Consider the following 23,489-nt stretch of genomic DNA (forward strand, 5'->3'; position numbering starts at 1 on the left):
ATAATTGTACTCCAGGGTAACCAAATCATAGATAAGTAATTTGTTCTATGTTGACGAATTCTAGATAATAAACACAGAAGGAATGATGAAAATTTCAATCCCTAATGAAAACTATATGGTGGGGGAGGGGTCCAGCAAGCTATAGCCATCCGGTCAAATCTGGCCTGCCTGTTGTTTTTGTAAATAAACTTTTAGTGGAACACAGCCACACGCATTTGGTTATGTATAGCGCGTGGTTGCTTTCCTGCTATAATAGCACAGTTGAATACTTGTGACAGAGACCATAGGGCCCACAAAGTCGAAAATATTTACTATCCGGCTCTTTATAGAAAAGGTTTGCCAACTCCGATCTAGACAGAATCTTCAATGGCTGCTAAAACCAGCAGGTGAAAAGCTGCTGAGAAATATTTTAATGGGTGTATCAAGATTGACATCCCCTGAACCCACTGGAGTCCCCTTATACAAGAGGAGTACATGTGCACTGCCTCTGACGTATTCTTGTAGGAAAATCAAACCAGAATCTGGTCAAGTCTTTTAATCTTACCGATTATTTAAAGGAAATGGGATAGAGGAAAACCACAGAGGTGCGTTTAGCAAAATTCATAATGTGGGAAAATGAAAATGGTTTTAGATTAAGAGATATAAGAGACATGTCAAATAAATGTAATACAGGCATACCTCACAGATATTGCAGGTTTGGTTCTAGACCACTGCAATAAAGTGAACATTACAGTAAAGCAAGTCACATGAATTTTTTAGTCTCCCAGTGCGTATAAAAGTTACGTTTATACTATACTATAGTCTATTAAGTATGCAATAGCATTATGTCTAAAAAAACAATGTATATACATTAATTAAAAAGTACTTTATTACTAAAAAACGCTAACCATCATCTGAGCCTTCAGTGAGTCAAAATCTTTGCTGGTGGAGGGTCTTAAATACTGTAAATAATGCAGTATCTGTGAAGCACAATAAAGCGAAGTGCAATAAAACGAGGTATGCCTGTATGACTTTGCTTGGGTTTTGATTTGAACAAACCAACTATAAAAACACATTTATGAAATAGAAAAATTTAAACACTGACTGTATACTTGATGGCATTAAGGAATTATAAATTTTTTTGTTGTGCTAATGATAGGTCATTTATTAAAAGAGTCTATCTTTACAGGTTCATGCTAAAGGATTTATGGATGAAGTATATAATGTCTAGATTTTCTCTATAATCTAGCAGGGTTCTGGGGGGGTTATACACAAAACAAGAATGACCACAATGTTAACAATTGCGGAAGCTAGGTGTTTGATACTTGGGAATTTTCAATTCTATTTGTATATGTTTAGAAATTTCCATAAAAGTACTTTTCTTAAGTTATTATTAAGTAGTTTTGGGTGTTAGAAAAGTAAATGCAGTTAACAGCATGGAAAAAATGATATACAATCAACAATTCAAAAAATCCTTTGAGGAAGAAGAATTGCAAACTAAATCACAACTTTCAGCATGATTAACTTTCTCATCCATTCAGTACATATAAATTGAGCACTGAAGGTAGGAAGCTAACGTAATGTTTCCTGCCCACAAAGGAACAGGGAGTGTTACTCTGGTGATGGTGGGAGGAGGAGGGGATTCTCCGACTGTAAGACTGTATTTCTCAGTGTGATTTTTTTTTTTATATACTGTAAGCTTCCAACTAATAGATTATTTAAACTATATAGAGATACAAGTATAAATCCAAGAAGTTAAATTAAAATCTCTGAATCTAACATTTGAATTGTAAATGCCAATATGAACCACTATTTTGTATTTTATTTGATCACGGTTAATCCACAAAAAAAGATTAATCTGAACTAAAGCCCAGTCCCCTCTTCCTGCCCCGCCCAATGATTAATAAGCACATTATTATATTGGGGTGGAGTGGGGTGAATTGTCCAGGGAAGAGGCATTTGAACTAGATCTTGAAAGATGGTTGCGATTTTTCCAGACAGGGAGTAGGGGCAGGAGGATTACAGATAGAATGAATAGCATGTGCAGAACTAGAAGGTATGAATGAACAAGAGCATGGAATTAATATGACAAGTATTTGACATTGAGGTGGAGAGGTGGGCCCAGCTCAGGTTTTGTTTGGACTTTATCCTGTAGGCTAGGAAGCCATTAGCATATTTGTAAGCAGGGAAGGATACGAGATTTCTTTGGCCGAGGAAGAACTGACTTGTAGAAGGGGGCCAGAAGCAGGGGGAGCAGGTAGGTTCTTTCTAGGATGTAAGTAAAATAATTGAGAGAACGCTGGGTGGGCAGAGTAAGAAGAGTTCACGAAGACACTGAAGACTGGCTAGAGAAAAAATGCAGGTGTCATACAAGTGATTTTAAAAAACCTAAGATCCTTGAAGTTCTACTTGTAGACAAAATGTACTCTTGGAAACTAGTCTTAAGGTGACTTTTTTATAAGGTAATACTCCAGCATCTCTTAACCTGTGTTCTGATTACGTAATAAGTTATTGCCTTGGTTTGATGATTGATAAAAGTCATCCAATCAATAAAAGAATATAAAGTGTATAGATTTTTTATTAGCTCCAGGCAAGTGGTACGTATTGGCCCAAACTAGCAACTGCCTTTAAAATGCTTAGGCAGGATTTTTTCCAAATCGTGTTGAAGCCATGTAAATGTCCCAAGAAAGGAGGAAAATGGTAAAGTCTATAACTGATCTATTTGATATTATAGTCATAGGCAGATAGTCTTTAAAATTGCTTATTATTATGGAACAAAATTTTTCCTGAATTCCTACAGACCCCAAAATCACTGCTAAAAGCATTTTATGTGCCCAGGTGGAATGCCATGGCTCAGCCACTCCACTTTGCCCTCCTTATCCAGCCCAAGCCACCAAGCTAGGCATGCTAACCGTTTTCTCCCAAGCCTTTCAAGAATCACCGTCACTCTCTCTTGCCCAGGTGCTCTGACTGTAAGGCCCTCACGCCAGACCCAAGTGTCCCTCAACATGGTACCAGGGAGGAAAACCTCTGCAGGCTCCTATTTTAATGTTTATAGATCAGCTTTGTGCTCAAATAATTTTTTCTATGTCATTGAATCTGAAATTTTTAAATAAAGTAGTAGAAATCACAAAGTAGGAGATTTGTAGATTTTGCATATTAAAATGAAAATTTTCTGCATACATAAAACACTAATCAATATTAAAAATTACTCAACAAACCGTGAAAAAGTGTCACAGAAACAAAGTCAAATGATTAATATTTAAACAAAGCGGTAGGATACAAAAGAGAAATAAATGTGTACATGAGACAAACAGTCCTTGAGAGCCAATACAAGTGGTTAGCAAACATGTTGAAAAATGTAGTTGGGCATTCCAAAGGAAACAATTTGAAATATGAAAAATAAAACTTGTATTCAAAAGGGAAAAAAAGGCATTTTGTGTGCTGAATTCAAACTGTATTATTTTTCCATGACTATAAGTAAGAAAAAAAATCCCTTACCTAATCAATTTTAGATATTTAATATTGCCTTCTGAATAGTTTTTTTAGATATAGGGAATTAAAAATGAAAAGAGGGGCCGCCCCAGTGGCACAAGCGGTTATTTAAGGGCGCGCGCTCCCCTGCAGCGGCCTGGGGTTCGCAGGTTCGGATCCTGGGCGCACACCGACACACCGCTTGTCAAGCCATGCTGTGGTGGCGTCCCATATAAAGTGGAGGAAGATGGGCACGGATGTTAGCCCAGGGCCAGTCTTCCTCAGCAAAAAGAGGAGGATTGGCAGATATTAGCTCAGGGCGGATCTTCCTCACAAAAAAAAAAAGAAACAAAAGTCAAAAGAATTTACTGGAGACAGAATAGAAGCAGTGTTTCTTAAGGATCAGAAATCTGTTTCCCTTTCAGAGTAGCTGTGAGGACCAACTGAATAAAATAAATAAAATGAAATGCATGGGACAGCACTCCACAAATGAAACCACATTACAATATATGCAGAGTTCTTTCATCTCTGGGGAGATGGAGATGAGGAAAATGATTTTGCTATGTTTTCCAGCCTTTCATACCGTTCTCTTTAATTACGTTGTTGATCTTTTATGAGTTGATGCTTTAGTCATCTACTTTCTAGTTAAAATATATTACAATTCTTTTATGACTTTTATGTTGATTAATAATAATTCTCTGTACTTTGATCCCTAGGAAAATCAGAGGCTCCTTAAAAATATGTTCAAAATCAGTGATTTTTGAACCTGATGCAATATCCCAGCCCATCATTAAGGTAAATGCATTTTAACTGTGAACAGAGACATTCCTACGTTTTGTGTATATTTTACCTTGGCTTATTTTTATAATATTTCTTTCTCAATTTTATCCAGATTCCTTTGAGAGATTGTATAAAAATAGGGAAACATGGAGAAAATGGAGCCAATAGACACTTGGCAAAGTATGTCATTGTCACTAACTGTTTAATTTTGCTTCTACCAAAAAATTATATATATTTAATGACTTTTTTCTGCATTTTAGGGCAAAATCCGGTGGGATTTCACTCATTTTCAGTCAGGTAAGAATCACATAGTAAATATTTTTTCCTAACCTGAGTGAACATTTATATGTATATAAGCACATATATATATATGTACAAATATATATATACACAATATATATATTATATACTCATATATTTAAATATGTATATTAGGAATGAAATTATTTATTTGTAGAAATATCAAATGAAGACCATTGGAATAGATGCTTAAATGCTTTTAAAATCTAATCATTGAGAAATATTTTTTTTTTAAAGATATGATCCCTATTGAGATCCTTAACATTGATCAAGTGCGTGATGCCTGCAGGCCTGTGGTTTCGTCCTCAGGAGTCCTGAGTTTGAGGGTTGGGAGGAAAGGACAGACATTCCTCCTGTGGCCTCCTGGCATCTGAAGGGATGCCACTAAATGGATCTCAGTTTGACTCATGATGACTACCAAGGCAATGACTCAGGATGTGTAGTCCTGTATAATTATGTTGCTTGGGGTCATGACCTTTCATTCATTCCAAATTTATTCAGTATACGTTTCTGCACCCAGTGCTGAGCTTATACTGGCGATACAGAGGTAAATTAAAATGTAGTTTTTCTCCTGTCATATACTTAATTCGTCTATAGATTTTTTAAAAATTATAAATAGAAAAGGAGTAGAGATCATCTGCCCGTTTCCTTTGGCTCTGGACTTCGCCTTCTTCACCTTTAAAAGGAAAAGCGTAGAGGAGATCAGTGTTCCCTTGACTGTCTGCTGAGCCCTGTTCCTTGAATGTTCGAAGAAAAATCGTTCTGTGGTCAAGTAGGTGTAGGAGAAGCTGTGGGAAACAAGGATACGCAGATGTCTTTACTTCAGGACCTGACTCAAAGCCTTAACCTAGGAGAGTGCATTGAGAGTCTCAGGGAGGTGAATGGTTAGGAGCAGAGGGGGCTCCCCGTGGTTCTTGGGTCCTTGAACCCATTGTTCATGGAACACTTTTTAATATATATTGAAAATTATTTTATGAAAGCAGGGAGATATCCGATTAGGTGATTTTTTAGGTCTGCCTTCTATGATTCAATTAATTTTAAGGAAGAAAATATTTCACAGGCTATCTTTGACTTCATATTGTTTTAACTGGCATAAATGAAAACAGTTATAGCCTTCTGTTACTTTGAGGAGGGAACACCGTTATTAGTAATTCTCGTCTGCACTTGTGCTCTTATTATTTCTATAGTATCATTCTACATCATTATTCTAGAAAGTTCATCTCTTGAAAAGAAGAGGTATTTTTTCAGCTGGAAGTATGGTTTCCATTATAAAAATATACATTTTAGTAAAGTTTTAATAACTTGGGGCTTAGAAATAAAGCCTCCAAATCCCTTCACCTACTTTTAATAGTTTGTAGAAGTCTGGTATCAAACTCAGAATTGGCTTAACACCAAGGGGTGACTAGACACAAGCTAGTCTTTCAAGTATTATTTTAAGCTTCCTGGGTTACAAAAAATGCAGCTTTTATGTTTTTTGATTATTTACTAGGTCACAGTGTTTCAGAAATATATTATGGTTCTTTAGGGTTTAGAGAGTTTTGCTTCCAAATTTTCTTTTGCTTGTAGAACAAAGTGGTGTGTGTCTGTGTGTGTGTGCGCGCGTGCGCGTAAATAATAGTTTTAGCTCATGCATTCAATAAGTATCATATTCAAGGCTTTGGAGTTATAGGGAAGAAGAAAATAACCGAAGCCCTTCTCCCCATGAACTTTACCTTTCAATGGGGGTAACAGACAATAAGCAAATATCTTCGGTAATGTCAGGTAGTGATACATGCCGTGAAGAAAATGAGCACGGGACAAAAAGATAGAAAATGATAAGGAATACATGTGCTACTTTAGATAGAATGGTCAGGGATGCCTTGCTGAGAAGGTACCACTTGAAAGCTTGCCACTCAGAAGGCGTGAGGGAGGGAGCCATGCTATCATCATGAACAATGGTGTTCCCGGTGCAGAGAGTGGCAGGGGAGAGGCCCTGAGACATGCACATCCTTGGCAGGTGGAAGGTGCAGTGAGAGTGAGTGTGCTGGGATGGGAGTCAAGGGGAGCGCTGGAAGGGAGGCTGGAGCTGTGGCAGGGACCGTGTCATGGAACGCCTTGCGGGCCACAGTAAGGAGTCAGAGTAAAGCGCAAAAGAGAAAAACCACTGAAGAGCTGAAAGAGAAGGAGCGTGATCTGATTTGTGTGTATTTGTAAATCTCTCTGGAGACTAGATAGAGAATATGCTGTAAGGGGGCGAGAGCGGAAGCAAGGAGAGCACAGGGGTGTTCAGAACCCGGGTATTGGAGACCAGGATGGCAGCAATAGAAGGGTGAGAGGTGGTCAGCATTTGAATATATTCTGAAGAAAAACCTAACAGATGTGTTGATGGATTAGTGCAAGATATAAAGGAAAACAGTCAGGAATGACACCAACGAGGTGGATAGTAGTGCCCTTTATTGCTTTAAAGAAGCCTGGAGAGGAGCAGGCTCTGTTTCGAGTGTGATCTCTGAGGGGAGAAGTCCGGAAGGCATTTGGAAGCGTTCGTCTGGGTTTCAGAAGGGGATGCTGAGGCTAGAAGATAAACTGGGGAGTTGGCAGCTTCCGGATACTTTTTTAAGCCCTGAGGCTGGATGAGGTTTCCCTGGGACTGAGTGTGGCCAGAGAGGTCTGAGGCCTAAGCCTGCAGCTCTCTAACTGTAGAGGCTGGGAAGGAGCAGGGTCCGCAGGAAGACAGAAGGAGCGTCTGGTGAGGTCGGGGAGAACCAGGAGCAGGTGGCTGGGAAGCCGAGTGGAAAAGTGCTTCCGGAAGAGCCATCAGCTCTGTCACATGCTCTGAGCAACAGAATCAAGGAAGTCCTGAGAATTGACTTTTGGATTTGGTGACAGGGAGGTCTTGTGCATCTTTTATGGCCTTCTCAGGAGTGATTTCAGTAACGTGGATAAAAACCTGTTGTGGGCCCAAGAGAAAGTACAGTTGGCTCTTGCAGAGAGTTTGTGACAAAAAGGAACAGAGAAATGTCAAAAGGAGGATGTGAGACCAAGGGAGGGTTTTTATCTGTGGTTTGTTTCAAATGGGAGAAAGTGCAGTTGTATAATCATAGGAGCAAAGTTTTGAATAGCTGGTGGGTAGGGGAAGTCTACATTCTCTTCCCCAGTAGAGTGACTGGTTTTGAGAGCCCAGGCACACCCTTCATCAAAACAGGAGGGAAGGCAGGCGTAAGGTGCAGGTGTGAGGTGGCTGATGGCTCTGGCAGGTGATATTGCTTGTTCGACATATTTACTACTACACGGTGTGAGGACAGGTGGCCTGGTGCATGTGAAAACACTGTGTGCCCACATCACCGCTGGAGAGGAGAAATTTCTTTGTGTTAATGAATGTATTTCATCACAGTGACTTTGTTTTACCCATTTCTTAGAAAATCAGCACTTGGATTAGCTGCCTTCACCTGTCTGCTTGGTTATATAGTACAAGTGATGACAGTCATAAAACAGCTTAGATATTTTATTTATCCAGTAATAGTTGCTATTTTGTTGGCTTGATGAATCTCCTTTTAATTTAATATTTGTTATTTTACCATCAGAACTTTAAAGCCATACCAATATTAATGCAAGTGCTTTCAGAAATAGAGATTATGTAACAATGATTTGAATTCTGGATTCATAATATTCTAATTTATAGTAACTCATTGCTATGAAAATTTTTAATTATTTTACAAATATTGCTTTATCTTTCTTAGGTATATTTCATTAAAGAACACAACATTGTTGCACCATATAAAACAGAAAGGGTGAGTAAAGCTTTTCATTTATTCCCAGCAATTTATATAGTGATTTTGAGCAATGAGATTTTGTGACTCTATTAACATCTTTAATCAAATATAATAATAATGGTTATTTAAAAGTTTATTACCTAGCAGTTATAATAAAATTACCCAGGGGAACCACAGACTTTAGTCCAAGAAATTTCAATTAACTTTTTGACTTAAAGATAAATGTGTCTAATAGAGAAAAAAAAGCTTAAATTATTAGATTAGAAATTGAAATCAGAATATGCATGACTTATAAGATTATTTCCTGGATTTTACTGAGAATTTATTTTGAAAAACATTTGAGAAATATTTATAGATTACAAAATACAGTTATTTGAGAGCTCAATAATAATTTATAAATTCTCTTAATTGGGTAGAAGCTATGAGTAGACTTGAATACAGTGTCTGGTTTTCCAGGACTTGTCAAGTGAGTGTAGACATTAGATTTAACCATTCTGTGTCTTATTTAATTCTTTATACTTCAGCTAATATATAATAAATGGATAACTCCTACCAAAAGAATTTTTACGGGACCTGGAGACAGGGCCGGTGCTCCTTAGAATGACACTTCTGTGAGTTAGGAAAAGACACTCTCTCTGGGCACAGTCCCGCAGCTGAATCTCAGTCCCAGTTGCAGGCCAGCCTGCAGTTTCTCGGCCGCAGCTTGTGGAACGTGCAGTGGCCTTTGAGTTTTATGTACAAGAAATGCTTGCATGCGCCAGTTAGTCAGAACCGATGAATCCTGAGATTTAATTACTGTCAGGTGGTGCAGTTGGCATTTTGGGAAGGAGAGTTCCTCACTGTGTGGGCTGTCCCTTACATTACAGCCTGTTCCCACTCGCTATAGTGCAGCCCCTACTACACTGTTCCCTGTTTTTGTGTAGCATCTCCACACGTTGACAGAAGCCCCGTGGGGGAGTGGGACACCCCCAAGTTGAGACTGCGCCTGGGGTGCTCTCCCTCTAAAGGCTCTCCTGATACCCACTTGAAGTACAAAGCTGCTCTTGGTCCATTGAAAAATTATGTGAAAGGAAATGAGCGAGGTTGTCTGAAGCAAAGAAAAGTGCTTTTGTTCCAGTATGAATTAGAACACCAAAGGATTGTCAGATTTAAAAAAGAGGAGGATAGGGGCCGGCCCGGTGGCGCAAGCGGTTGGGTGCGCGCGCTCCGCTGCGGCGGCCCGGGGTTCGCTGGTTCGGATCCCGGGCGCGCACCGACGCACTGCTTGGCAAGCCATGCTGTGGCGGCATCCCATATGGGGTGGAGGAAGATGGGCACGGATGTTAGCCCAGGGCCGTCTTCCTCAGCAAAAAAAAAAAAAGAGGAGGATTGGCGGATGGTTAGCACAGGGCTGATCTCCTCAAAAAAAAAAAAAAAAAGAGGAGGATAGTGACATCCATAATGATAATAAGAGATGGCGGAGTGGGAAGTCCCAGGCCTTTGATCCTCTCACGGAGATACTGATTCAACAATACATGGACCTTCTTTCTCCCTTTGTGAGAAATCCAGAAACCAATTAAGAGCCCTCTGCACGGTTAGCGTGAAATCAGCCTCATTGAAACAAGTTGGAAAATTTGTAGCATCCTTTCGCCATAGTCCCTCTTCTCAGCACAGTGCCAGGTGACTGGGAGGAAACTCCAGCTCCCAACTTCTCCTGACGAGGGAAAGACAAGACTGCACCCTATGTCCAATGTTCTGACTTTTAGGGGCGGCTGCCTGAGGGACTGGCTTCTGTCTCGCCTGTCTTGGAGCACTGACAGGACCCGTCAAACTCTAGATGCCTGGGGACCACTGAAGACAAGAAAGAGCTGGCATTGTGTTGCTGCCCCTGAAGCCCTGTAGTACTGCGGACAGAGGCCAATACAGCAAAGCAGACTCTCCCTTAGCGGAAAGAGAAGCGTGGAGCGTGTGACACACAAAATTAACCACCACAATTTATATATGCACCCGATCTCAGAGCACCTAAATATATGAAGCAAACATTGACAGAATTGAAGGGAGAAATTGACAGCAATGCAATAGAAGTAGGAGACTTCAGTGCCCCACTTTCAATATTGGATAGACCATCCAGACAGAAGATCAATTAGGAAACAGAGGACTTGAACAACACTATAGACCAAATGGACCTATACACATACAGAACATTCAACCCACATGTACCCAAGTATACATGGAACATTCTCCATGATAGATCACATGTTAGGTCACAAAACAAGTCTTAACAAATTTAAGAAGATTGAAATCATACCAAGTTTCTTTTCTGACCACAATGGAATAAAACTAGAAATTCATAGTAGAAGGAAAATTCAAAAAGATGTGGAAATTAAACAACACTCTTGAACAACCAGTGGGTCAACGAAGAAATAGAAAGGGAAATTAAAAATATCTTTAGACAAACGAAAACAGAACATACCTGAACTTACAGGATGTGGCAAAAGCAGTAGTAAGAGGGAAGTTTATAGTGATAAACGCCTACACTAAAAAAAGAAAGATCTCAAATTTAAAAACCTAACTGTACACATCAAGGAAGTGGAAAAGAGCAGCAAACTGAGCCCAAAGTTAGCAGAGGGAAGGAAATAAATGTAGCAGTAAATCTGATGGACTCTGCTCTCCTAGAGCTCTCATTCAGGGTGGGGTGGGGGAGGACGCACCAGGCAGGTACACGCACAGTTCAGCAGGGGGTTTGCAAATGTTGCTCAAGTAACATGGTTTGACATGCTTCTCCTCTCCCTGTGATTTGATTTGTTCCCCTTTTTGTTAGGGCGAAATGGAATATGTCTTTGAATTGGATGTTTCAGGGAAAGTGGAAGATGTGGTAGAGACACTGCTTCAGGTAAGCCAGCCTTACTCAGGCATTCATGGGCAGAGAATTCAAAGCAAACTGAGGCAGAAACTTTAAAAAAAATTTCATATTTTTGCATCTTACCAAAATCATCATCTCTTTTAATAAATATGAAGCAGATTTACCTAAATATGTTGAATTTGAAAACTATATATTTGGAAGAAGACATAGATATATCAGAAATGGTCTTAATTGTTACTAAGTAACAGAACAATTGCGTTTTTCGTTGCTTCTAAGGAAATGTCTTCATATCATCTGAGAGAAAAAGTAAATTCATATGTATTTATACTATTGTAGCTTCACAGAGCGTCCTGCCTTGACAAACTGGGTGACCAAACTGCTATGGTAAGAGTTTCTAAAGATCTGTGTCTTTCCTGTGCTTTAACTTGCATTGATATTTTACTTATAAATACTTATATCCATGCTTTGTGAATGGTTCTGTTTTAACAGATAACAGCTATTTTGCAGTCACGTTTGGCTAGGACATCATTTGACAAAAACAGGTGAGTTTTTAATGATTTTGTTTCTGGGTTATAACATCTGGTTCTGACATCTTCATCTGTATGCCTTGTTCATCACGTCCAAAACTGATGATGACATGAGTGTCCTAAACTGCCTCACCCCAAACCTGCTTGTGTTAGGGAATGGCCCCGGCCGCAGTGCAAGAGCAGGGTCAGGGGCTCCCTTGACTCTTCTCCGTCCTGACGTCTCTCAGTCAGAAAGGCCTGTCAGCTGATGCTCCCTGACATCTTTCTAGTGTGTCAGCTTCTGTCTTTTCACGCTGTTGGTTCTCAGTTCAGGCCGCCACCACCTTCCGCTCAGAGCACTGTAACAGCTTTTAGCTCGTCTGCCTGATTCAAGTCTTTCCTTCTCCAATCCTCTTTTCCCCCCTGTGCCTAATGTTCTTTCAAAATATATTCTTTCTAAAGAACTTATTGAATTCTATCACTTGTCTGTTTAAAACTCTTCGAGACTTCCCACTGTCTTCAGGTTGAAGTCCTAGTCTTCCGTGGCACACAAACCGCTTGTGTTCCAGCCCCGTTGACGACTTCTGGTCGCTGATTTGCTCTTCCTGAATTCCCTGCTCTGGCTCTTTGCGTGATACGCGTTCCCCAGTGTGCCACGTGCTCTCTGACCTCTGAGCCCTCGTACAGGTTCCCTCTGCTTAGAAGTCCCACCCTCCAGCCTCTTTTGCACCTGGCTGACTCTTACCTATTCTTCTGGTCTCTGCTTAGCTATCAGTTGTTCTGGAAAGTCTTTCATGCCCCTTCAAGCTGTGATAGGTACCTTCCTAAGGTATCCTGCAGGGAGCAAGAGACTACATTCTTACTGGTCTAATGTTTTCTTCGTTGATTTTCTTGGCTTTTCTAAGTATTCAATATGCTTTCTGCAAATAATTATACTTTTATATTGACCTCTTCTCTTACTTGTTTCTTGCCTTATGTTAAGTAGATTCAGGCTATTTGTCTATAGCTCCATCTCCAATACCACTATATTAATTACCATTGCTTTATGGTGCCCCTTGATATCTGGTGGTGCAGGGCCCCGCACCTTATTTTCCTTTTTAACTCGTGTCTTCACTGTTCTTGGTCTTAATGCACATCTCTGTAAATTTAGAATCAGCCTGTCAACTTCCCTAAAAGAAAACCTGCTGGGATTTTGATTGTGATTACAGAGAATCTATAGTCTTCTCTCTATTATTTAGGTCTTCTTTAACATCTTCCTTATGATTTTCTTCATAAAGGTCTTTCCTCTCTTGTGCTAGATTTATTCCAAGTCCTGCATATATATTTTTTTTGTGTGTGAGGAAGATCAGCCCTGAGCTAACATCCATGCCAATCCTCCTCTTTTTGCTGAGGAAGACTGGCCCTGAGCTAACATCTGTGCCCATCTTCCTCCACTTTATGTGGGACGCCACCACAGCAGGGCCCGACAGCAGTGCGTCGGTGCGCACACAGGATCCGAACCCGGGCTGCCAGCAGCGGAGCGCGTGTACTTACCTGCTACGCCGCGGGGCCGGCCCCTCAAGTCCTTCATATTTTTGATGGTGCTGTAAATGATATCCTAAAAATTTTCATTTTCTGTTTATTGTTGATATATAGAACGCAATAGATTTTTGAGTATTCATTTTGTTTTCAGCAGTCTTGCTAAATTCTGTGATCAATTACATTAACTTTGTATGTAGATTCTTTAATATGTACAAAATCTTATATATGAATTATTGCAGTCTCTGTTCACTAGAAATCATTTTTATTTTAGATTTTTGCATTTGTAATCGTTCCAGCTTAGGATAAAGTAGAAAATATTGGTTAAATGGATTCATTTATGGATTATTATGTGCTAGGGTTTTGCTAGAAGCTTATGTTTATAAATGAGATTAGTTTGTAATATTCTGTTTTATTTCTAACTTGTGAGATTTGTGACCCTTACACTACATTTTAAGGTGTTAAAGAACTTGCCAGTAAAGCCATCTGGCCAATAATGTGTTTTCTGTGTTTATGTTTGTTTGCTGCTTTTTCTGTTTCACCTGTCTAGTATTAAATTTCTTTCCATTTTTATACTTGCGGGATATATTAGGTAAGTAGATTGCTGAGGGAAGAATAGCTTCCATTTTAGGAAGGAAAAGGAATAAGAAGAATTAGCTTCTTTTGACCTACTTAGAATGCATAATTTTTCTAAGTAGTGATTTACACTTCAGTCCTGGCTTCAGCATGACGTTAATTTAAAAAGTGGTTCACTATGAAAGTTTTGATTTATCCAGTCTCCAAAATGTTAGGCTGAAGAATTTGGGGAAGAAATTTTTACTGTATAAAATGAAATATTCCAGTACTACATACGTCTTCTAAAAGAAAGAAGGTAAACTTTTGCTAAAAATATAAGCTTTCATCATATTTCTGAGGAAATACTTTTTTATTGAAGAAATAAAGGATCACTATATTTATTTTCCCCTACTGTTCATTCTGGAAATTTTCAAATCCTCACAAGTTGAAAGAAGAATATAATGAACACATGCCCTATGAGTCACCAGGTGTTAATTTGTTAACATTTTGCCAAATTTGCTTTAGTTTTTGCATGCTCGTGCTCTTGCTTGCTTGCTCTGTGTGTGTGTGTGTGTGTGTGTGTGTGTATGTGTTTATACATGTATATATAATACATGTGTGTCTGTATATATGTTATATGTATATATAATGTGTATATATGTTTGTATTATGTATATAAAATATATGACTATAATTTTTTTTGAACCGTTTGAAATTACATGCAAGACATCATGACACTGCACCCATAACTACTTCAACATGTATCTGTTAAAAGGATGTTCTCTGACATTCCTCCATACTACTATAATACTCAAGTAGCAATAATTATATAGTGTCATGTAATTTATAGCTCCATATTCAAGTTTCCCCATTTGTACCCCAAAATGTCCCCTTTAAAATACTTTGTTTTGGACTAATTTTAAATTTAAAGAAAAGATGTAAAGATAATACAAAGAGTTCTTTTACCAAAGCCTCACCCAGTTTCCCCTGCTGTTATATGTTTAGTATGTCGATGCTGCCATCTTTTGTTGGATAAATCACTAGATTTGTGATTTTTTTGATGTGATTGAAATTTTATTTTTCAATTGTTTGTTACTGGTATATAGAAATAATAGTGTTTTTTTTTTACATTGACCTTGTATCCTGTGGCTTTTCCAAATTCACTCGTTAGTCCTAGTGGGTTTTTTATAGATTCCATAGAGTTTTCTATATACATAATCATTTAATCTGTGAATAATGACGGTTTCACAGAGATCCTTATGGCTTTTATTTCTACTTCTTGCCTTATTGCATTGTTTAATAGATTTGGTAAGAGCAGACATCCTTGCCTTGCTCTTGATCTTACAGGAAAAGGAATCAATATTTCACCATTAAAGAATGTTAGCTGTAGGTTTTTCATAGATGCCCTTTATCAGAATAGGAAGTTTCTTTTTATTCCTGCTTTGCTGAAAGTATTTTCAATAATAGGTTTAGAATATTGTCAAATACTTTTTCTGCATTTATTGGGATGATCGTATTTCTTTTGTCTTTATCATGTTAATATTGTGAATTATATTCATTGATTTTTCAATGTTAAACCAACCTTGTATTCATGGGGTAAATCCAACTTGATCATGATGTATTATCCTTTTTATGTATTGGTGGATTTGCTTTGCTACTATTTTGTAGCAAAATATTGATTTTTGCATCTATATTCATGAGGGATATTGCTCTATAAATCTTAAAGTATTTGTCAGATTTTGCTGTCAGGGTTATCCTAGCCTCATAAAATGAGTTTAGAGATGTTCCTTTATCTTCTGTTTTCTGAAAGAGTTTGTGTAGGATTGTATTTCTTTCTCAAAAAATTTTTCTTTTTTTGGTGAGGAAGATTGGCCCTGAGCTAACATCTGTGCCAATCTTCCCCCGTTTTGTATCTGGAATGCTGCCACAGCATGGCTTGATAAGCAGTGCGTAGGTCCGTGCCTGGGATCTGAACTCGCAAACCCCAGGCCACCGAAGTGGAGCATGTGAACCTAACCACTATGCCGCTGGGTGGGTCCCCCCCTTAAATTTTTAATAGAATTTATTAGTGAAGTCATATAGGCATGAAGTGTTCTTATTTATTCAATTTGTTTGCTAGACCTAGGACTATTTAGGTTGTCTGTTTCTTCTTGTGCCTGTTTTGGTAAGTTGTGTTTTTCAAAAAATTTGTCTAGTTCTAATATAAGTTGTCAGACTTACTGGTATGAAGTTGTTAATGTCCTTTTAATGTCGGTAGGATCTGTAGTGATGGTCCCTCTTTCATTCCTTATATTGATGCTTTGTGTTTTCTCTTTTTTTTTCTTTATCAGTTTTGCCAGGGGTTTGCCAATTTTATTAACCTTTTCAGAAAACCAGTTTTTTACTTTATTGATTTTTCTCTATTTTTCCATTTTGTGTAAAAGTGATTTCCATTCTTATGATTTCCTTCCTTCGGCTTACTCTGGGTTTAACTTGTTCTTTTTCTAAGTTCCCACGAACAGTTAAGATCACCGATTTTAGACCTTCTTTTCATCAGTTCTCAACCATTCTCTCCTTCAATCTTTCTTCTGCCCCATTTTATGTCTCTTCTCCTGTAACCTGAGTTACACTTATGTTAGTATGTTTTATATATTCCCTCAGATCTCAGATATTCTGTTCTATATTTTTTCAAATTCTTCTCCTTTTGTTTCAGTTAGGACATGTTTTATTGAACTGTTTTCAACCTTACTGGACTTTTTCTCTGCTGTGTCCAGTCTGTTGTTAAACTTGTTTAATTAATTCTTCATTTGTCTTATCCAGATTTTCATTTCTAGAATTTCCTTTTGGTTCTTTTTTATAGTTTCTATTTCTCCGATGAAATTCCCCTTCTCTTCACATATGTCGTCCATCTTTTTTTCTAGGTCTTTTAGCATATTTATTATAGTTTATCTTAAAGTCTCCCTCTTATGGATCCAACATCTGGGTCATCTTCTATTGAATCTTTTCTCTCATAAGCAGGGGTCATATTTTCTTGCTTCTTTGTGTTTCTTGTAATTTCTAATTGTATTCTGGGTAGTTTCTTTTAAAAAGAACTGTATGGGGGCCGGCCCCATGGCGTAGTGGTTAAGTGCGCGCACTCTGCTGCTGGCAGCCCGGGTTTGGATCCCAGGCGCTCACTGATGCACTACTTGTGAAGCCATGCTGTGGTGGCATCCCATATAAAGTGCAGGAAGATGGGCACGGATGTTAGCCCAGGGCCAGTCTTCCTCAGCAAAAAAGAGGAGGATTGGCATGGATGTTAGCTCAGGGCTGATCTTCCTCACAAAAAAAAGAAAAAAAGAACTGTGTGGACTGAACTAAATGATATTTACCTCCAGAAATCGTCATGCCCACCTGTTATTCTGTCAGGCTTCTGTACTGGGGGGCTCTGTCAGTGTAATCTGTTATTGAGCTGGGTTAAGGCTTTGTTGAGACTATAGTTAAATTCAGGTCACCACTGCCTACAACTCTTTTGAGGGAGTGATCAAGACTTTCTTCAACAGCTTGGGATCTGAGCACTTGAAGGGTTCTAGAGATATCTTTGTGCTTTACAGCTGAGCCACCAGCTTTCTGAACTGTGGGAGATTTCTCTGTGTTTTCCTCCCCAGTTGACAGCATTTCTTCATCTCTGCTCTCCAGTCCTGATCTGGCTTTCTGCTTCTCTGAAGATCTCTTCATCCTGCAGTTCTTACCCCTTCTATGATAGGTTGCTCCTTCCCCTGCTGCTCAATCGTTGGCCTCTTCATTTAGGTTTCTTTGCATCTTCAGCTTTCTGATGGGTTTTAAAAGATCATGAGGACTGTGTAGCTTATCTAGCTGGGTTTGTGGTTAGAGTGAGAACTATGAGGCCTCCTTCACATCCCAGCTGGGAGTGGAAGTCTGCCCCTGCTTTTGTCCTGTTACTTATAGGGGACATTTATTTTTAACCCAATAATGTAACTAATTGCCCTAAAATATTGATGATTTGGTTGTTTCCCCTCTAAATTTTTTTTAATTAGTTAAAAAAAAAAGAAAATGGACTTTTTTTCAGCTAGCTAAATAATTTAGGAGGAGGTAGTGGAGAAATCATCTTTGACTAGTTCTACTGCAGTAAATCCACGGAAGAATCTACTTTGGAACTGACATTCAAGTAATTGTAATTATGTACTCATAGCCGTATAAAATGTATTGTGAAATAAATGCTACCCAGTGGTTTATATGACTATAAAAATAGGTCTTAATGAGACAAAAATAGAAAATTATGTTAATGTAAGAATATTTTCAAGGCCAATTAATTTTGGGAAGAATAAGAATGTAGCTAAAGGGTTATTTGGTATTTATTTACTTGTCTGTCTTCCCTTCTGTGATACATAACCTCATCTGTTTTTTAAAAATTGAGTTTTCATTATGCCATTTAAAAGAATGCCAGTTTTATTTAAGTGATCAATTTATAGTACCATTTTTCTTGTATTAAATGTAGAGTTTAGACAAATGTTATGTGAAGTCACACTGTGGCTCCCTTAAAGTTAAACCTAGAAAGTAGATCGATTTCTGATTTTTCTTGCTGTTGCTGAAAAATATATTCTCAGATTCCAAAGTGTTTCTGAAAAGCTGCACATGGAATGCAAAGCAGAAATGGTGACACCTCTGGTGACGAATCCTGGACACGTGTGCATCACTGACACAAACCTATATTTTCAACCTCTCAATGGGTACCCAGTAAGTAAAGACTACAGTGTCAGAAGGAGAGCGCCTTTAGATGAGTGTTCATCTGTAAGCTCTCTCTCCTGTGAACTTGACTTCACGATTACAGTGCTCTTACGTTTTGGTGAGGATCAAAATTACCTCACCCTCTAGCATCTGTGTATTTAACAGGCTCCCTATGTAATCCTCATGCACACTCACCCAAATTTGAGTTCTTCTGATGTATTTTCAGTCATTTTGGGCTCACTTGCTTTCAGTGTTGTGAAAAGAAACCCCGCCCCTCCCGATTTTAGTAAAGGGTTATTAGAGGTTTATACCTTTCTACTCGGAAGCACTTCTGGAAGAGACCAATGAAATATACTAAGATTAAGAGGAAATGGAGGTTTTCTGTATATCTGTTTTTATGTACATATATGTTGACATTTCTTGCTTTTCCTTAATTACAAACAAAATCAGTAGATCTGAATCTTTGCCAAAGAAGCAGTATGAAGTGGTCCTCTCCCATCTAGTACAGAGGTGCCTGTTGAGATGCTGTGATTGGGCAGCTGTGGTGCTCGTAATATGGTGGTGGAACCAATCTTCTCTTTCACATTGACTTTGGACTTACTAGGCCAGAAAGTAAAAATAAACTCAGATTTCTACACTGAAACTTGTAAAGATTTATTGCTTTATCTAGATCCAGCCCCTTTTTGGAGTGCTTCATTAAAAGAACAGAAATCCTAATACACTGTGATAGTGCAGGTGGACCATTTGGCAGGGCAGTCTAAAGAACAAGAGTGTGTTCTCCCGTAGGAGGCTACACCCTGGAAATTCTCCAGTCTGGTCAGTCATGTTATGGCACTAAAACGTCTAATACTTATTCCAAGTGAAAGATGATGCTATAACAGTTCTGTCCACCAGGTGGTGGGGCATGCTCACCAAGCCCTGCAGCAGACGTAATGCACATTGCTGATGGGCATGCTCTAATGGTGTACTAAATTGGCTTGGCCACTACAGTTACTATGGTTTGGGTCAAAAACTTTTGGAAAAATATCTGCGTATGTACCATAGCTTCAGGATCCGAAGTATGAGCATTTATCCCATCCCAAATCTCTGGGCTAGGATCCTTGACCAGTCTTTAGGAAGTTTCCACTGTTAAACAGCCTGGTCTCTGCAGTCTCTTCCTCTTACTCTGGAGGAGGAATAAGGCTGTGTCGCCTTTTAGCCAATCTCAGTGCTTTTTCTAACCTCATTTTTCTTTTACTAGAGTTTTCAGGCTCTAGAGAAGCAAGAAAATTTTCCTCCTCGTGGAGAAAGAAAAAGTTTAGAGACCTTACTTTGTACTATAGTTGTTTATGAGCCTTAATATACTATAGTTTTTAAGGAGATAAAAGACAGAATTTTAAAAAAAGATATACGTCAGTTCTAAGCAAACCATGGGTTTATAAAAAGATAGCAAAATTCCTGAGAGGTTATCTATACCGATCCTTTAATCCTTTTCACTCAACCTTGCAATAACCTGAAAGACAGATGAGTGCATTATCATTTCAGGATACTAAGTGTGGGGAGGGGGACTTGTCCAAGGTCATAAAGTTAGTGTAAAAGGGCACACCAGAATGTAAAACCAGATAGGCCTGTTCTAAGATCTCTCTTTCCAGTTGTTCACTTATAAACACATTGGGAAGGCAAGATCTGGTCATTTTTTCCCCTTTCTGATACTAAAGGACAGCTTCTAATTGTCTCAGAATGCTGATGTTTGAGACTGTCTTTTTACTTTTAAAGAAACCTGTGGTCCAGATAACACTCCAGGATGTCCGCCGCATTTACAAGAGAAGGCACGGCCTCATGCCTCTGGTGAGTTCAGCTGGAAGGTCAGTTCCAGGTGGATGCTGTGTTCTCTGAGTCTCCGGGTTTATGTGGGGATAGCATATGCAGAACCAATCCCATGCTGCTTGCCACCACCCGCTCAGAGCAGCTGGGTCTCAAAGTAAAATTTGGAAGCTATTACAAAATCAACTCTTCAGTAGAACTGTAGTGTATACCCAGTTAACTTATATTAATTCAGCCTTCAGGCTTGGTGAGAGAGAGAAATGGATAAAATAACCATTTCACTCATACGGGCAATTAGTTCATCCCACCATTGCTCTGAAGAAGCATAGGTCCACACTTATGTTACTTACACGCTTACTTTAGAAACCAGTCCCCACATAAGGTCTGAATGCAAGGTGTTTTAATTTGACATCAATATAAATTCATTTGTTCTCCTTTGAAGATTAATCAGTAACTTGGTGGCATTACAAAAAGCATTGTGGAATTTTAAGCATCTCAGCTTTATGTTTTATGTTTGTGAAATGTAACTTTTTTCCTGCCTATTTTACCTAAAAGATGACTCTCCATTTCCAGTGCTACTAAAGGATTAGGGAAACACATACTATTTAAAATCTCCTCCTTTGGTTATAGAGTGCAGTCAGAAAAAGAGAGGAAATTGTCATTGATTAAGTGGCTTCTGTATACCAGGCAATTTGTGTACGCTTGTTTATCATCACAATCCCTGTGAGGTAGATGATATCCTATTTTACAAAGAAATTGAGGCTCTAGGAGTTAACTTCCTCAGTGCTCTAGTAAATGGTGAAAGCCTGTATTTGAGCCAAGGAAGACCCTGCGTTTATCCTTTCTTTGTTCCTGTCCTATCTCAGCCTTACCAACACAACATTCACAAAGCTCAGAGTTCTTTTTAAGAATAATTGCAACTTATTTGAATGGGTTATTCAATTATCAGTTGTTAGGTTGACATAATTATTATTTAATTTATAAAAGAAAGCTGAACATTTATGTTTGAAGAAGATTGTGAAGACATGGATCATCCAATTTTGAATTTCAAAATAATGAATTCACAAAAGCTATTATCAATAAAAATATTGAACACCAAAAGGGATGTTACAAAGTTTAGCTGAGGTACATGTCTTGTTCTCAGGAAATTTATATTCAGCATCACTGCATCAATTTTATAGCTGGAGAATGTCAATATAAGACCTACAGATAAAAAATATAGATGTTTAATTGAAAGGCTTTTGTAATTATGTAGCTTATATTGAGATTGCAAGATGACTACAATGCTATTTGTTTTTTCTTTTCTTTCTGAATGTATAGGGCTTGGAAGTGTTTTGCACAGAAGATGATCTGTGTTCTGACATCTACCTGAAGTTCTATGAACCTCAAGATAGAGATGATGTCTATTTCTATATTGCTACATATCTAGGTCTGGTGCTCACCATTCATTGTATCTATTCGTGTGAAGGTAGTTCAACTCCTAGGTGACTGGGCTAGGAAATAAGAGAAGAAAATGCTGTGTCTGGAATCGCCTCTCTGTGGGTCTGCTTATTTCTCTTGTCAGTAATTATAGTTGGCAAAATGGCATTTTAGAAACGAAGGGAAATGTAAATGAGTTTTGGCAATAGTTCACTCCAATTGTGTGTTTTGAAAGTCATGATAGATATATTTAAATGTTTTTTGTGTTTTAACAACCCCCAAGTTGAATGGATTATAAGGAATCCACCTTATTATTTTTACGTGCAGTCATGTCTTATATTGGTTTATGAAAACCAAGACTCATTTTCTTTTTTTTTTTTTAAAGATTTTATTTATTTTATTTTTCCCCCCAAAGCCCCAGTGGATAGTTGTGTGTCGTAGCTGCACATCCTTCTAGTTGCTGTATGTGGGACTCGGCCTCAGGATGAACGGAGAAGTGGTGCCTCGATGCGCACCCGGGATCCGAACCCGGGCCACCAGCATCGCAGCGCGCGCACTTAACCACCAAGCCACAGGGCCGGCCCGCCAAGACTCATTTTCTTAATGTGAGACAGCGAGTTGTCCAGTCATATGTTTGTGACCATTAGTTGTGGTCTTAATCACAAAGCTGGAAAACAATACAAAAGGGACACATCAACCTTCCACGCTCAATATAGTACCCTCGGACTCAATTTGCTTGCAATTAATGTTTCCTCAATCTTCCATGGAAAATGTGAATGTTTCTCACCTTTATAAGACAGAACACCTGTATTTTTCTTTTCAAGCATAAACATATTAAGTTGTATGGTTGAATTACATTATTCTTGTTTACAAAGTTGCCAGATGACTAGAATGGAATGATTTTTAGAAATAGATTTTGTTCCAAAAAATGGGATTTTGTTAATACCATCTTAATTTTGTTTGCTGTTCTAATGTGCAGTGAAACCATTAGGAGATATATAAGTGAAGTACTCCCTTAAAAATGAAATTTTCCCTCAAGGAGGAATAGTGTATCTTCAATGAGGAATACTATATTTTATTTTACAGTAGGTTTAGAGTTCATATTTTTTTCTTCTCACGTTAAGCTATTCAGTATAACTTAATGCATAACTATAGTTTTGGTACAAGTTTACTGTTATCTTCTGCCTCCTGATTTAACTTTTTTCATTTTATTTTTCTAACTATAACAAGATTACAACAAGAAACTCAGCTTTCTTGGTGAATCCTAAAATCTCAAGTTAAAAAACTTGCCATGACCTAAAAAGTCTGTCTTCTGTAAAGCTGTCTGTTCTCTCTAAGTTTATTCCTGAGATTGTTCAGACTTTCCCTGAGGTGTTCTGAGAATGGACAGTGAGGAGGATGAATGTTTAAATTTTTTATGTGTGTGTGTGAGGAAGATTAGCTCTGAGCTAACATCTGTGCCCATCTTCCTCTATTTTGTGTATGGGATGCCACCACAGCATGGCTTGATGAGTGGTGCGTAGGTCTGTGCCCGGGATCCGAACCTGCGAACCCCGGGCCGCCGAAACGGGGCGCATGAACTTAACCACTACGCCACCGGGCTGGCCCTGTGTTTTAATTTTTTTTTTTTTTTTTTTTTTTTTTTTTTTTTTTGTGAGGAGATCAGCCCTGTGCTAACATCCGCCAATCCTCCTCTTTTTTTGCTGAGGAAGACGGCCCTGGGCTAACATCCGTGCCCATCTTCCTCCACTTTATATGGGACGCCGCCACAGCATGGCCTGCCAGCAGTGCGTCGGTGCGCGCCCGGGATCCGAATCAGCGAACCCCGGGCCGCCACAGCGGAGCGCGCGCACTTAA

At 38.7% G+C, this 23,489-nt stretch overlaps 1 protein-coding gene across 2 annotated transcripts in view; it reads left to right on the forward strand.

The window, feature by feature from the left end:
• NSMAF (neutral sphingomyelinase activation associated factor) overlaps positions 1–23,489 on the forward strand; it is a 60,823-nt gene that overhangs the window by 18,780 nt on the left and 18,554 nt on the right. For both annotated transcript variants that reach the window (XM_087420533.1, XM_087420534.1), the window contains exons 3-12: positions 4,170–4,248; positions 4,346–4,413; positions 4,494–4,530; positions 8,250–8,300; positions 11,083–11,154; positions 11,461–11,508; positions 11,614–11,666; positions 18,290–18,419; positions 20,166–20,237; positions 21,534–21,642. In XM_087420533.1, the coding sequence (XP_087276659.1) occupies positions 4,170–4,248; positions 4,346–4,413; positions 4,494–4,530; positions 8,250–8,300; positions 11,083–11,154; positions 11,461–11,508; positions 11,614–11,666; positions 18,290–18,419; positions 20,166–20,237; positions 21,534–21,642 (719 nt within the window). The remainder of the gene's footprint in view (positions 1–4,169; positions 4,249–4,345; positions 4,414–4,493; positions 4,531–8,249; positions 8,301–11,082; positions 11,155–11,460; positions 11,509–11,613; positions 11,667–18,289; positions 18,420–20,165; positions 20,238–21,533; positions 21,643–23,489) is intronic.

This window comes from Ceratotherium simum, chromosome 31, assembly GCF_057802395.1.
Source record: "Ceratotherium simum simum isolate JZ-2026a chromosome 31, ASM5780239v1, whole genome shotgun sequence".
NCBI classification, from domain to species: Eukaryota; Metazoa; Chordata; class Mammalia; order Perissodactyla; family Rhinocerotidae; genus Ceratotherium; species Ceratotherium simum.